Source organism: Danio rerio, chromosome 17, assembly GCF_052040795.2.
Source record: "Danio rerio strain M-AB ecotype USA chromosome 17, GRCz13ab, whole genome shotgun sequence".
NCBI classification, from domain to species: Eukaryota; Metazoa; Chordata; class Actinopteri; order Cypriniformes; family Danionidae; genus Danio; species Danio rerio.
The window spans coordinates 1182702-1200000 of NC_141037.1; the positions used below are offsets into that span (position 1 = coordinate 1182702).

At 38.1% G+C, this 17299-nt stretch overlaps 1 protein-coding gene and 1 long non-coding RNA gene across 16 annotated transcripts in view; both read left to right on the forward strand.

Moving 5' to 3' along the window:
• LOC100148950 (formin) overlaps positions 1–17299 on the forward strand; it is a 169517-nt gene that overhangs the window by 94117 nt on the left and 58101 nt on the right. For all 14 annotated transcript variants that reach the window (XR_015512399.1, XR_015512400.1, XR_015512398.1 and 11 more), the window contains 2 exon segments: positions 1973–2114; positions 15082–15169. Coding sequence is in view for 6 of the 14 variants with exons in the window: in NM_001443337.1 (NP_001430266.1) it covers positions 1973–2114; positions 15082–15169 (230 nt within the window). In the remaining 8 variants the exon portion in view is untranslated.
• Positions 8679–12160, forward strand: LOC147832974 (uncharacterized). 2 transcript variants are annotated; one of them, XR_015513990.1, is made up of 4 exons: positions 8679–10109; positions 10332–10907; positions 11099–11532; positions 11592–12160. It is a non-coding gene; the product is annotated as an uncharacterized LOC147832974 (long non-coding RNA). The 2 variants fall into 2 exon arrangements; XR_015513989.1 differs by having other exon boundaries at positions 8764–10131; positions 10356–10907.

Genomic DNA, 17299 nt, shown 5'->3' on the forward strand with positions numbered 1-17299 from the left:
GGAGTGACTAATGACAACGAAGTGCTAACAGAACAGGGTTACACAAGGAAACAGTTAACTAAACAAGCTGACAGGGGGGTGGAGACTATTAACTCAAAGTAGCACGTTCGCCTCACAACAAGAAGGTCGCTGGGTCGCTGGTTCGAGCCTCGGCTCAGTTTGCGTTTCTGTGTGGAGTTTGCATGTTCTCCCTGCGTTCGTGTGGGTTTCATCCTGGTGCTCCGGTTGTCCCTACAGTCCAAACACATGCGGTACAGGGGAATTGGGTAGGCTAAATTGTCCGTAGTGTGTGTGTGTGTGTTTGAATGAGTGTGTGTGGATGTTTCTCAGAGATGGGTTGCAGCTGGAAGGGCATCCGCTGCGTAAAAATGTGCTGGATAAGTTGGCGGTTCATTCTGCTGTGGCGACCCCGGATTAATAAAGGGACTAAGCCGACAAGAAAATGAATAATGAATAAACAAAAACAGAAACCAGGATGTTACAGTATTACATAAATACGATCTCGAGTTGTAATACTGCGCTCACAACATTTCTCCATTTGTCATTGAAATAACGCCATAGGTAGATCTGTGTAAAAGGCCTGCCGCCGCAGCTGAAAAAAACATCCCAGAGGAAACACTGAGTTCTGTATATACCCTGTTCAAGCTACTCACAGAAGTGCTCTGTTTGCTGACAGAGTTGTTGAATGTTTAAATAAGTTGAATCAAATAAAAACTGAGGCACATCCTGGACCTGTTTCTTCGCTTTTTAAATTTATTTTATGTATTATAGAAGTATCATATCGGGATTCGGTATCGACAGACACTCAAATTCAAATGACTCAGACTCGAGTGCAAAAAAACTTAATTGGAACATACAAAGTTATAAATATAACTACAAATCAGAATCAGAAAGAGCTTTATTGCCAGGTATGTTCACACATACGAGGAATTTGTTTTAGTGACAGAGCTCCTACAGAGACAGGATAAAACACAGATAATAAATATATTTTAAAATAGAAGTAAGTAGTGCAACAAGGTCGCTGGTTCGAGCCTCAACTCAGTTGGCGTTTCTGTGTGGAGTTTGCATGTTCTCCCTGCGTTTGCGTGGGTTTCCTCTGGGTGCTCCGGTTTCCCCCCACAGTCCAAACACATGCTGTACAGGTGAATTGGGTAGGCTAAATTGTCCGTAGTGTATGAGTGTGTGTGAATGTTTCCCGGAGATGGGTTGCGGCTGGAAGGTCGTCCACTGTGTAAAAACTTGCTGGATAAGTTGGCGGTTCATTCCGCTGTGGCGACCCCGGATTAATAAAGGGACTTAGCTGACAAGAAAATGAATGAATAGTGAATGCAAATATACAAATTGGCATGTGTGTGTGCAGGTATATTACTATATACAGCGTTATATGTGCAGCTGTTATGTGCAAATTGGCATGTAAAGTGTGTTGTTAAATAAGTGTATATGTGTATGAAAGTGTACGGCAAGTAGTGATGTTGGTTCCACAGTTATCATCATCTTGTGTTGGTGAGATGGATTGCCTGAGGGAAGAAACTGTTTCTGTGTGGGCTGTTCTGGTGCGCAGTGCTCTGTAGCGTCGACCAGAGGGTAACAGCTTAAAGAGGCAGTGTGCTGGGTGTGAGGGGTCCAGAGTGATTTTGGCTGCCCTTCTGCTCGCTCTGGATAAGCAGAGTTCTTGTAGAGTAGGGAGGGTTGTGCCAGTGATTCGCTCAGCAGTCCGAACTATTCGACGTAGTCATCGAAGGTCAGATTTGGTAGCTGAGCTAAACCAGACAGTTATTGATGACTGATTTAATGCTGGAGGTGTAGAGCTGTTTGGGAGGTTGCACTTCCTCAGCTGATGAAGAAATTACAGCCTTTGTTGAATGCTAAATGAGCGTTAAACAAGCATTAAGTTTGCCGTGCTATCTGACCTATCTACAGCATTTCATATCTATTCCTCATGGGTGTGTGTGCATGTGTGTGTGATTTACAGTAATAATACACTCTGGAGTTCACTGGAAGAGCCTGATATCATAAACACCACAGAGTTTGAGGAGCTGTTCTCCAAAGCAAACCTTCAAGCCAAGAAAAAGCCACTGTCGGACACGTACGAGAAGAAAAACAAAGCCAAAAAGGTACGTCACACACACATCTCATCATCAAACACAATGCACTGCTCAGATAAATGATCAGAATAGTGCTGTTTAATCATTAATCTTGACCAATATCAGAAATAAACACTTTTAAACGTGTAGATACATATGCAAATCTCTGTTTTTAATATATTTTACAATCCTCCATCAACTGTTGGGCAGGGTCAGATCAGATCAGATGGACGTGTGTGTGTGTGTGTGTGTGTGTGTGTGTGTGTGTTAGCTGCTGTTGTGACAGTAATGACTGAAAGTGCAGGTCAGCACTGGTGTGGCGTCCAAGAAGTTAAAAATTCAGTCTGGACCAAAACCAGTCCAGACACACACACTGATCAATCAGAAGGGGCTCCACATCACTGTGTGTGTGTGTGTGTGAGAGAGAGAGAGAGAGAGAACGTATTTATGTGACAGTACGTGTGAGAGAGAGATTGTGTGTGTGGCTGTGTGTTAGTTTGTTAATCTGTATGAGAGAGTTTGTGTGTATGATGTTTGTGTACGACTGATTGTGTGTGTGAGTTTGTGTGTTAGTGCATTTAGTGTGTGTTTGTTTGAGTGTGCGTGTGATTTTACGCATGTGTGTGTATCTGTGTGACTGATTGTGAGAGTGTATGAGAGAGTTTGTGTGTGTAAGACAACTGTAAGTGTATGTGTGTTCACTGTGTGTTCATGTGTGTGTATGTCTGAGCATTTGTGACTGTGTGTTCATTGTGTGTGTTTGTTTGTGTGAATCTGTCCGAGTGTCTTTGTGTTTGTACTGTATGTGTGTATGTGTTCAGTGTGTTTGCATTAATAAGTGTGTGTGTGTGTTCAGTGTGTGCCCTTCTTGTAGGTAAATCATTAGTAAGTCACCGTTGTTAGTAGAGTCGTCCAGTTTTTAGTATGTCCTCAGTGTGATCTTGACTTATTTGAAATACTTCAATGCGGCGCTGCAAGAATTTTGTCAGATAACCTATTCCCAACTCAAATTACTCAGGTACAATTCGAACTCGGGTCGGTGGCGTCGTAACGCATCGTGCTGACCACTGGACCACTATGTCACTGTTACTCTTTTCACCACAGTATTACTTTCTATTGATGGCTTGATTTTTTATCAAGTTATGTGAGATGTATTAATGTAATGAATCATCTGATCTTCATTGAGCAGGTGTAATATTCATTCATATTAATTATTCGAATTCTTATATTCACTAAGGTGCCGCTGTTTAAGGGTCGAATGATAGTTACGTCATCATTAACCTGCAGGCTGCATTTTGCTCAAGGGGCAGCGAGAAAATCAATAAAAAGAGCAGAGCTGCAGCAAAATAATCAATAAAAGAGTGAGGCTATGGTCAAATAAATAAATAAACCAAAAAAGTGTGACTGCTGAGAGTGCAAGCAGCTAGGGACACCAAAAAACGGACCGGCCCACCGGGAATTCTTCCGGTCCTCCCGATTAGCCAATCCTGGCCTGCATAACACAACATACCACAACACAACACAACACAACACAACATAACACATATTGAAACATACAGTAACATAACATGACATCATAAAACATAACATAACCCATAACACAACACAACACATAACATAACACATCGAAACATACTGTAACATAAAATAACATAACACAACATCATAAACCATAACATAACCCATAACACAACACATAACACAACACTTATCGAAACATACTGTAACATAACATAACATCATAAACCATAACATAACACACGATAGCATAACTCATATCGAAACATACAGTAACATAACAGAACATCATAAAACATAACACAACACAATACAACACAACACATAACACAACATAACACATATCGAAACATACAATAACATAACTTTAAAAAACATAACACAACACAACAACTATCGAATCATACAGTAACATAACATAACATCATAAAACATAACACAACACATAACACAACACATAACACAACACGACACAATACAACACAACACATAACACAACATAACACTTGTCGAAACATACAATAACATAACATCATAAAACATAACATAACACATAACACAACACAACACATATCGAAACATACAGTAACACAACACAACATAACACAACACAACACATATCGAAACATACAGTAACACAACACAACATAACACATAACACAACACAACACATATCGAAACATACAGTAACACAACATAACACATATCGAAACACACAGTAACAAAACATAACAACATAAAACATAACATAACACAACACATAACACAACACAATACAACACAACACATAACACAACACAACACAATACAACACAACATATAACACAACATAACACTTGTCGAAACATACAATAACATAACATCATAAAACATAACATAACACACAACACAACACATAACACAGCACAACACAACATAAGACATATCGAAACATACAGTAACATAACAACATTGTAAAACATAACACAACACATAACATAACACAACACAATACAACACAACACATAACACAACACAACATAACACATATTGAAACATACTGTAACATAACATAACATTATAAAACATAACACAACACATAACATAACACAACACAATACAACACATAACACAACACAACCCAACATAACACATATCGAAACATACAGTAACATAACATTATAAAACATAATACAACACAACACAATACAACACATAACACAACACAACACAACATAACACATATCGAAACATACAGTAACATAACAGAACATCATAAAACATAACACAACACATAACACAACACATAACACAACATAACACATATCGAAACATACAATAACATAACTTTAAAAAACATAACACAACACATAACATAACACAACATAACACATATCAAAACATACAGTAACATAACTTTAAAAAACATAACACAACACAACAACTATCGAATCATACAGTAACATAACATAACATCATAAAACATAACACAACACAACACATAACACAACACGACACAATACAACACAACACATAACACAACATAACACTTGTCGAAACATACAATAACATAACATCATAAAACATAACATAACACATAACACAACACAACACATATCGAAACATACAGTAACACAACACAACATAATACATAACACAACACAACACATATCGAAACATACAGTAACACAACACAACACAACACATATCGAAACATACAGTAACACAACACAACACAACACATATCGAAACACACAGTAACAAAACATAACAACATAAAACATAACATAACACAACACATAATACAACACATAATACAACACATAACACAACACAACACAACACAATACAACACAACATATAACACAACATAACACTTGTCGAAACATACAATAACATAACATCATAAAACATAACATAAAACACAACACAACACATAACACAGCACAACACAACATAACACATATCGAAACATACAGTAACATAACAACATTGTAAAACATAACACAACACATAACATAACACAACACAATACAACACAACACATAACACAACACAACATAACACATATTGAAACATACTGTAACATAACATAACATTATAAAACATAACACAACACATAACATAACACAACACAATACAACACAACACATAACACAACACAACATAACACATATTGAAACATACTGTAACATAACATAACATTATAAAACATAACACAACACATAACATAACACAACACAATACAACACATAACACAACACAACCCAACATAACACATATCGAAACATACAGTAACATAACATTATAAAACATAACACAACACAATACAACACAACACAATACAACACATAACACAACACAACACGACATAACACATATCGAAACATACAGTAACATAACATGACATTATAAAACATAACACAACACAATACAACACAAAACATAACACAACACATAACATAACACAACACAATACAACACAACACATAACACAACATAACATAACCCATATCATAAAGTAACATAATATAACATAACACAAAACATACAATAACACAACACAACATATCACACAACATAACACATAACATACAGTAACATAACATAACACATAAAATAGAGTAACAACATAACATACACCTGACCAACACTGACAACACACATAGTGTTGCTTTACATCTGTCGCTATTGGGACTCACAGCTGTCTGTAGCTCCGCCCTCTTCTGAAAACACCACAATCTCATTTGCATTTAAAGCAACAGTCACCAAAACGCTACAATTAGGATCAAAGCCTGAAAGGGTCAGTTTCAGAGAGCTGGAGAACATTATCAGTGTGCTATTCTCAGCTCAAACACACACACACACACACACACACACACTCTAGACACAGCAGATACGCATTTACATCTTGTGAAAGGGGCAGAATATGTAGGTCTTCTTTAAAAGGTTTTCATATGTGCAAATAGATGAATAGGTGCTGGAACTCTCTCGCTCTCGTCTTGGCAGAAGGATGCAATTTCTGAAAGACTGAATAAACACAGGCGACACATTCACAGCTCCGTCATTTCTGCATGTTTACACTTTGTGAATCACCGTTCTGAGAAACTGAGCTCCAGGAACAGGAACAATGTCCTGACAGTGCACGTTTGCAGATCTGACGGGCCGACAGCGAGAGCTGGGTGTGTGTCGGGACATGCTCAATAACTGATCAATATTGATCAATACTGTCTCATGTGTGGCGTCTCGCCTCTGAGCTCAGAGTGATGACAGAGCAGACGGTGTGTGTTCACATGTGCAGATAATGCTGTTCTTACTCAGAGCTTTGGTCCTGTTTCTAATACAAATATCTAAAAGGTTTTAAATCAAGAAGCATTTTCTAGAAGAGCCAAAAAATGTGTTTTGTTTTCAGAAATAATGAGTCAAAATTTAGTGAGTTTTTAATTAAAACAAGCAAAATTGGGTACGAAAAATAATGCTATTCTAAAGCAAATACAGGATTATTTCTCTTCCTCCATTAGCAGATTATTTTGTTTGTTTTTAAGCATGTGAATTTAAGCATGTGTGTATTAATTTTTATTATGTTCTAATAATACCTAAATAATTATGAATGGAAATCTGGATTATTTACTAATTAGTTCCTAACTTTTTAGAAGTTTACTTTATTAGGTACACCTTACTAGTACCGGGTTGGACCCCTTTTGCCTTTGGATCTGCCTTAATTCTTCATGGCAGAGATTCAGCAAGCTACTGGAAATATTCTTCAGAGATTTTGCTCCATATTGTCATGATAGCATCACACAGTTGCTGCAGATTTGTCGGCTGCACATCCATGATGCCAATCTCCCGTTCCACCACATCCCAAAGCTGCTCTTTTGGATTGAGCTCTGGTGACTGTGGAGGCCATTTGAGTACAGTGAACTCATGGTCATGTTCAAGAAACCAGTCTGAGATGATTGAGCTTTATGACATGCTGCGTTATCCTGCTGGAAGTAGCCATCAGAAGATGGAGACACTGTGCTCATAAAGGGATGGACATGGTCAGCAGCAATACTCAGGTAGGCTGTGGCGTTGATGCTCAATTGGTACTAATGGACCCAAAGAAAATCTCCCCCACACCATTACACCACCACCACCAGCCTGAACCGCTGATACAAGGCAGGATGATCCATGCTCTCATGTTGTTGAGGCCAAATTGTGAGCCGAGCATCTGAATGTGTCAGCAGAAATGGAGACTCATCAGAGCAGCAACGTTTCTCCAATCTTCTATTGTCCAGTTTTGGTGAGTCTGTGTGAATTGTAGCCTCAGTTTCCTGTTCTTAGCTGACAGGAGCGGCACCCGGTGTGCTCTTCTGCTGCTGTAGGCCATCCGCCTCAAGGTTGGCCGTGTTGTGTGTTCAGAGATGCTCTTCTGCAGAGCTCGGTTGTAACGAGTGCTTATTTGAGTTACTGTTGCCTTTCTATCAGCTGGAACCAGTCTGGCCATTCTCCTCTGACCTCATCAACAAGGCATTTGCGCCCACAGAACTGCCGCTCACTGCAGATTTCCTCTTTTTCTCTGTAAACCCTAGAGATGGTTGTGCATGAAAATCCCAGTAGATCAGCAGTTTCTGAAATACTCAGAGCAGCCCGTCTGGCAGCAACAACCATGCCATGTTCAAAATCTCTTAAATCCCCTTTCTTCCCCATTCTGATGCTCGCTCTGAACTGCAGCAGATCCTCTTGACCACGTCTACATGCCTAAATGCAGTGAGCTGCTGCCATGTGATTGGCTGATTAGACATTTGCATTAACGAGCAGTTGGTCAGGTGTACCTAATAAAGTGGCCGAGTGTTTTGCCTGAAAATGATATATATTATTGTTATTAATATATTTATGTATTTATATAATTTGTATCCTATACACTTATTTTATTTCAAAATATAAACAAATATTTCTCAAATATACTGTATGCATGTGTGTATTATGTATACATAATATAAACAGTACACACACATATTATGTCAAAACAAACGTTTATTTTGGATGCAATTAATCTTTGCCTAGTACTATTTTTAATATACTATTATAACAATTATTGTTATTATTATTATTATTATTATAAATTTAATAGAATGTTGAAGCCTCCAGGTCTGAGTCTGGTGAGGAAATCTGTGAGTGTTTGGAAAAGTGTGTGTGTGTATGTGTTTTGATCTGTGCACACATTATGGAAATGACATGCTTGTGTGTGTTTGTGTGGTGTGTTTGTGCCGGACACATGTAGATAATATGGGAATTGCGCTCTTCAAAGTGTGTGGAAAGTCATCTATCAGCAGCACGGCTCTCCCAAAAACACAATCAGTGGAGAATGAGTGCCGGGTCAAACACGCCGGATAATTCATGTCATGTGTAGAAACGCATCCGCTGCCTGAACCGCTGGCGCCTTTTTCTACTTACCATTATCATATCAAAGCGCAGTGCGGATGACATTTACATGTACATTTACTCATTTAGCAGATGTTTTTATCCAAAGCGACTCACACTGAAAAGTGTAAGTCGCTTCTTTCCTGTCCTCTCTGCTGCTGCTGCTGTGTTCTGGTGTGTCTCTGGTCTCCTGACGTCTCTGTAGCTCTATAAAGTATGTAAACATCACACAGGCAGATGAATCATTATTAATTTGCAGCGTGAACTGTAATAATGCTTCTTAAACAAACTGACGTTTTTATAGTTTTTACCTTGAAGCCTTTAGCGCTGCGTGTCCTTTGTTCATCTGTTCTGGGAAACGCTTAACTTCTCACCGTACGTTCACAGAATTGAGGCACTTTTGTGTTGGAAATTCCAGAAATCAGACTTCACCTCATGGAACAATGCAATAATAATGTTTAATGTGGTGGCTACTTGGTGTACTTTAAAAATGGGATTTGTTTATGAATGTTGAGTTGTCCAATGCGTTTAGTAGCTTTCCAAGACAGCAGCAGGTACTCAGAGAATGTTCTTAAATAAACTTTCCATCATTTTCCATTTCTATTTCTACTATTAGCAAAGTTCAGGATGTGTGAATCATTCCTGACTAACACACAGATTTTAGAGATGACTAATCTGACAATGTTTGAACATTTAAAACAGCCAGCACTGATGTATTAGCAAAAATGTGGCGTCTTTCATTTAACTTAATTTCTCATATGTGACTCATTCTAGAATAACAGGCACAGTTCAAACATTTTTCCTTCATTTTACTTAAACTGGAATAATATAAAAGCAAATGTGTAATTTAAAGTAATCTAAATCCATCATTAATGTACAATAATGTACAATAATAATGTACAAAAATGCTTAAATATGACAGGGAACATCTGTTACTAATTGTTTTGTTATTGTTCAAATAATAGTTATTTTTTAAATGACGATAACAGAGTTGACAATAGCAGAGTTGTTGGTAGCAGAATTGACAGTAACAGAGTTGAAAGTAACAGAGATGACGATAATACAGTTGATGGTAGCAAAATTGGCAGTAACAGAGTTGACAATAATAGAGTTGATGATAACAGAGTTGACGATAACAGAATTGATAGTAACAGAGTTGACGATAGCAGAGTTGATGATAACAGAGTTGACGATAACAGAGTTGACGATAACAGAATTGATTGTAACAGAGTTGACGATAACAGAGTTGACGATAACAAAGTAGACAGTAACAGAGTTGATAGTAAGAGTTGACCATAACAGAGTTGATAGTATCAGAGTTGATGATAACAGAGTTGACGATAACAGAGTTGACGATAACAGAATTGATAGTAACAGAGTTGACGATAGCAGAGTTGATGATAACAGAGTTGACGATAACAGAGTTGACGATAACAGAATTGATTGTAACAGAGTTGACGATAACAGAGTTGACGATAACAAAGTAGACAGTAACAGAGTTGATAGTAAGAGTTGACCATAACAGAGTTGATAGTATCAGAGTTGACGATAATAGAGTTGACGGTAAAAGTTGATAGTATCAGAGTTGATGATGATAGAGTGACCATAACAGAGTTGACTATAACAGAGTTGACGATAACAGAGTTGATGATAACAGAATTGATAGTAACAGAGTTGACGATAACAAAGTAGACAGTAACGGAGTTAATAGTAAGAGTTGACGATAACAGAGTTAATGGTTGCAGAGATGGCAGTAACAGGGTTGACCATAACAGAGTTGATAGTATCAGAGTTGACGATAATAGAATTGGCGGTAACAGTTGATAGTATCAGAGTTGATGATGATAGAGTGACCATAACAGAGTTGATGATAACAAAGTAGACAGTTACAGAGTTGACAATAACAGAGTTGACCATAACAGAGTTGACCATAACAAAGTTGATAGTATCAGAGTTGATGATAGTAGAGTTGACGATAATAAAATTGGCGGTAACAGTTGATAGTATCAGAGTTGATGATGATAGAGTGACCATAACAGAGTTGATGATAACAAAGTAGACAGTTACAGAGTTGACCATTACAGAGTTGACCATAACAGAGTTGACCAAACCAGAGTTGATAGTATCAGAGTTGATTATAATAGAGTTGACGATAATAGAGTTGAAGATAGCAGAGTTGATAGTAAGATTTGACAATAACAGTTGACGATAACAGAGTTAATGGTAGCAGAACTGGCAGTAACAGAGTTGACTACAACAGAGTTGACGATAACAACAGAGTTGACAGTAACAGAGTTGATAGTAACAGAGTTAACAATAACAAAGTTGATGATAATAGAGTTAATGATAACAGAGTTGACGATAACAGAGTTGATGGTTGCAGGGTTGACCATAGCAGAGTTGATGATAACTGAATTGACAATAATAGAGTTGACGATAACAGTTAATGGTAGCAGAACAGGCAGTAACAAGAGTTGACTGTAACATATTTGACCATAACAGAGTTGATAGTATAAGAGTTGACAATAACAGAGTTGACGATAACAGAGTTGACGATAACAAAGTAGACAGTAACAGAGTTGACTATAACAGAGTTGATAGTATCAGAGTTGATTATAATAGAGTTGACAATAATAGAGTTGACCATAACAGAGTTGATAGTAAGAGTTGACAATAACAGTTGACGATAACAGAGTTAATGGTAGCAGAACTGGCAGTAACAGAGTTGACAATAACAGCAGAGTTGACAGTAACAGAGTTGATAGTAACAGACTTGATTATAATAGAGTTGACGATGATATAGTTGATTAAGAGAGTTGACGATTACAGAGTTGTTGATAGCAGAATTGATGATAACAGAGTTGATAGTATCAGAGTTAACGATAACAGAGTTGACGATAATAGAGTTAATGATAACAGAGTTGACGATAATAGAGTTAATGATAACAGAGTTGACGATAACAAAGTAGACAGTAACAGAGTTGACTATAACAGTTGACGATAACAGAGTTGACCATAGCAGAGTTGATGATAACTGAATTGACAATAATAGAGTTGACGATAACAGTTGATGGTAGCAGAACAGGCAGTAACAAGAGTTAACAGTAACAAGAGTTGACTATAACAGAGTTGACAGTAAAAGTTTTCGATTACTGAATCGACAATAATAGAGTTGACAGTTGACAATACCAGAGTTTATGATAACAGAGTTCAGTGAGTGAGTGAGTGAGTGTAGATGTGTTTTTGAGAGTCTCTGTGTGTGTCTATGACTGTTTGAGTGAGTGTGTTGTGTGCGAGTGTGGTTGTGTGTGTATGTGTGTGTGAGTATGATTATGTGTGTGTGAGTATGATTATGTGTGTATATGTGTACATGTGTGTGTGTGTGTGTATGTGTGTGTACTGATCTCTGCTTGAATCTCTCCTCACAGTAGTTATGAACACACACTTCACCTGCTGTAATGTAATACTGACTTCTAAAGCCCCGTCGCGCTGGTTCCCACTGAACGCCACAGTAGCTTGTGCTCGTAACGCTCCGCCGCTACCTAATGAAGAAGACTGAAACATTAAGTTTTAGAGCGGGTCTTTAGCGTGCCAAAACCGTTGCGGCCTTTATGAGGGAATTCACTCATTAGTAATTGTGTCCATGTGTAGGTACAAATAAAAATCCTGTGAATTTATAGTTTGCTCTAAAATCTCCTCTGTGCTCGTCCAGACCTCAATGATAGACTTTTATTGTGTCGTTTCTGCTGTTTTTTTCTTCTCAGAGCTAATTGTGTGACAGTATTACACAAGAGCGCTCGAAGAAAAGCATAATTATGATAGTGTTAAAAGCAAGATCATTAAAACAGTTCTTTCCTAACCTGGAGTTGTGTTTTTATCTTCAACCTGTGCTGATTATTTATTTAAAAAGGACTGTAACCTGAGTATTTAGAAATATTTATTGAATGTATTGAATATACACTTACCGGCCACTTTATTAGGTACACCTGTCCAACTGCTCTTTAATGCAAATTTCTAATCAGCCAATCACATGGCAGCAGCTCACTGCATTTAGGCATGTAGACATGGTCAAGACGATCTGCTGCAGTTCAGAGTGAGCATCAGAATGGGGAGGAAAGGGGATTTAAGAGACTTTGAATGTGACATGGTTGTTGGTTCCAGACGGGCTGCTCTGAGTATTTCAGAAACTGCTGATCTACTGGGATTTTCACGCACAACCATTTCTAGGGTTTACAGAGAAACAGAGGAAATATCCAGTGAGCGGCAGTTCTGTGGGCGCAAATGCCTTGTTGATGAGGGCAGAGGTCAGAGGAGAATGGCCAGACTGGTTCCAGCTGATAGAAAGGCAACAGTAACTCAAATAAGCACTCGTTACAACCGAGCTCTGCAGAAGAGCATCTCTGAACACACAACACGTCCAACCTTGAGGCGGATGGGCTACAGCAGCAGAAGAGCACACCGGGTGCCGCTCCTGTCAGCTAAGAACAGGAAACTGAGGCTACAATTCACACAGACTCACCAAAACTGGACAATAGAAGATTGGAGAAACGTTGCTGCTCTGATGAGTCTCCATTTCTGCTGACACATTCGGATGCTCGGCTCACAATTTGGCCTCAACAACATGAAAGCATGGATCATCCTGCCTTGTATCAGCGGTTCAGGCTGGTGGTGGTGGTGTAATGGTGTGGGGGAGATTTTCTTTGGGTCCATTAGTACCAATTGAGCATCAACGCCACAGCCTACCTGAGTATTGCTGCTGACCATGTCCATCCCTTTATGAGCACAGTGTCTCCATCTTCTGATGGCTACTTCCAGCAGGATAACGCAGCATGTCATAAAGCTCAATCATCTCAGACTGGTTTCTTGAACATGACCATGAGTTCACTGTACTCAAATGGCCTCCACAGTCACCAGAGCTCAATCCAAAAGAGCAGCTTTGGGATGTGGTGGAACGGGAGATTGGCATCATGGATGTGCAGAACTGTGTGATGCTATCATGTCAATATGGAGCAAAATCTCTGAAAAATGTTTCCAGTAGCTTGCTGAATCTCTACCATGAAGGATTAAGGCAGTTGTGAAGGCAAAAGTGGTCCAACCCGGTACTTGTAAGGTGTACCTAATAAAGTGACCGGCTACTGTAATTAAATATGTAATTAATTATGGCTTTTATTGTTTTTTCTACATCTATGTTAAGGTGCTTTGACACAGTCAATAGTGTAGAAGCGCTATTGAAATAAAACTTTTTTGCCGTTATTTAGTGTTCATTTAATGTTTTAATAATCTAGAAAGCAAAAAACATGTTCTTGTTTTCAAAATATTTAGTGAAAATGTATTATTTTGCTTACATCACTGGCAGATTATTTTGCTTGTTTTAAGGAAAAACTCCCTTAATGTTTAACTCATTATTTCTGAAAACAAAACAACCTTTTTTGCTTGTCCAGAAAATGCTTCTTGATTTAAGAATGTGTAGATATTTGGGCTAGAAACAAGACAAAAACTAAGAGAGTATTGTTTGCATTTTTTTGCAGTGTGTGAGCTACAGTTGATGTCAGAATTATTCGCCCTCCTGTGAATGTATTTTTTCTTTTATATTAAATATTTCCCAAATGATGTTGAACAGATTCAGAAGTTGTTCACAGTATTTCCTTTAATATTTGTTCTTCTGGAGAAAGTCTGATTTGTTTTATTTCAGCTAGAATAAAAGCAGTTTTTAATTGTTTTAAAGTCATTTTAAGCTCAATATTATTCACCCCTTCAGCAATATTAGTGTTGGATTGTCTCCAGAACAAACCACTGTTATACAATGACTTGCCTAATTACCCTAACTTTACCCTAATTACCCTAGTGAAGCCTTTACATGTCACTTTAAGCTGAACACTAGTGTCTTGAAGAATATCTAGTCTAATATTATTTACTGTTATCATGGAGAAGAGAAAAGAAATCAGTTATTAGACTTGAGTTATTAACACTATTATGATTAGAAACAGCAATTGGGGAAAAATATACAGGAGGGCGAATAATTCAGGCTTCAACTATGTGTTTATGTTGTTGTGCTGTTGAGTCTGTGTTGTTTACGGTGTTTTGTCTGCTGTTGTAGATCATCAAGCTCTTGGATGGGAAGCGTTCACAGGCTGTGGGAATCTTAATATCCAGCCTCCACCTGGAGATGAAGGACATTCAGCAGGGTGAGCTCAGCATCACGGCATCTCTGTATTTTTGCCTACAGTATATGTGTGAATGTGTGTGCGTGCGTGTGTGTGTGTGTGTGAGGGAGTTTGTGTGTGTGCAGGTATATGTGTGTGCATACAGTACCTTGTGTGCATTTGTGCGAGCGTGTTTGTGTGTGTACAGTTGAAGTCAGAATTATTCGCTCTCCTGAATATTTTTTCCCCCAATTTTATATTTTAATTTCAGCATATTTCTGCAAATAAAAGTTTTATTAACTCATATATAATAACGGATGATGACAGCATATAATATTTGACTAGATGTTCTTCAAGACACTCTCTTCAAGAGTCTCTCAGCGTCAGTGACAGGGGATTCTAATCTAATGAAGCGCCTCTTTTGGTTATAACTCACCCGTTACAACTACCCACACACCTTATTAAAGAACTGCAACTCCCAGCATGCACCTTGTGCACACCGGTTCCCGTTTTCCGCTGATTGCAAACACACACAGCTGAAGATTCTGTCTCGGGATGGATGCTGACAACGGAGTTGGGGATCCAAATGCAGGTTTATTACAAGAATGATCAGGCAGGCAGCGGTCAGCAGAGTCAAACAGATACACACAGAGAATCCAGAGTCGAGGTCAAGGAACAGGCGAATGTTCAGTATCAGTGGCAAGCTGCGTAAACAAACAGACAAGGCAAAGGTCAAGCTCGTTGTAATGTACACAGATAAACAAGACTCAGACCAGACGTGTGTAAGTTTATGTAGTCCTTGAATCAGTCCAGGAATGGCTTCAGCTGTGTGTGTTTGCAATCAGTGAAAAACAGGAACCAGTGTGTGCGAGGTGCATGCTGGGAGTTGTAGTTCTTTAATGTGTAATGCAACAGTTACTTTCCCTGGTCATTAGTTACTTTATAAATATGTAACTCAGTTACTAACTCGGTTCCTATTTGTGAGAAGTAGCTAGTAACTATAACTAATTACTCTTTTAAAGGAACATGCCACCAACACTAGTCCCAAATGGTTTTAAATGCTAGTAAAATTGAACTTAAACCTGTTTCACACAGCAAGCGTGAGCAGTAAGTGTATTTTGACGTCCATTTTAACAGATTAGAGCTTTCATACTGCATGATCGTCGCTGAAGCGGCAGTACCGCGATAGTTTTGGCGCTGGGTCTATTTTTGCCGCGCTTCTCACGCTCAATTAAAGTGACAGTGCATTGATAATGACCAAAACACATTGAATGACAGAAAAAAGTTGCAATTTTACCCAATAAATGCATCAATAACATCCACTGATTTATATATGGTCAATTAAATTAATTAAATGATTAAAAACGGCAACAAATATTTATTTAGGCCTGAACTACAAAACCAAATGTAAAACAATTGTACTATTATTTTGCTTATCAGGGCTCGAAATGAACCTTTTTGCTTGGTAGCACCGGTGCTCCTAACTTTAAAAATGTTGGCGCATCAGCCTAAATTTAGTCGCACTTATAGGCACCGTTACTGCAAGTTTAATACAAACATATTTAATGCATTTGAAATCAACACTAATCGAACCAACAAATATATATATATATATATATATATATATATATATATATATATATATATATATATATATATATATATATATGCAAGCGTGAGGAAAATATGTCTCAACAAAATCCCGTTATCACAAGAAAATAGATTTTATAACAGAACTGAGTGAGCAAAAGTTACACGGAGCGCTTACCGGCCCTGCACGCACTGCTTGACATGAATGAATGTGTTAACGGTATAACTGTGCTGTTCTCACGGGTGCTGTCTGATATTGCACTGATGCTTTTGACACATACTGTACCCTATTATATGCATACGTTATGTTAATAGCAATACTTTTCATGAGTAGTGAAGTTAGTTTACTCAGTGTAAGCCTGTTTGCGATGGTGTACGTGGTGTTCAATTTGACATATAGCTGCCGCTTGCACAGCAGACAGCATCTGGCGATTATATGAAGGATTAAACAGAAGCTCTCGTGCTAGATGTGGCAAACAGTTACCTGAAAATTCCATCCTACAGACTTTTCATAGCGGTCTTGAAGCCAATGGAAGTCTTTTATCCACTCTTGGAAAAGTGTAGATGGTGGATTAACATTCA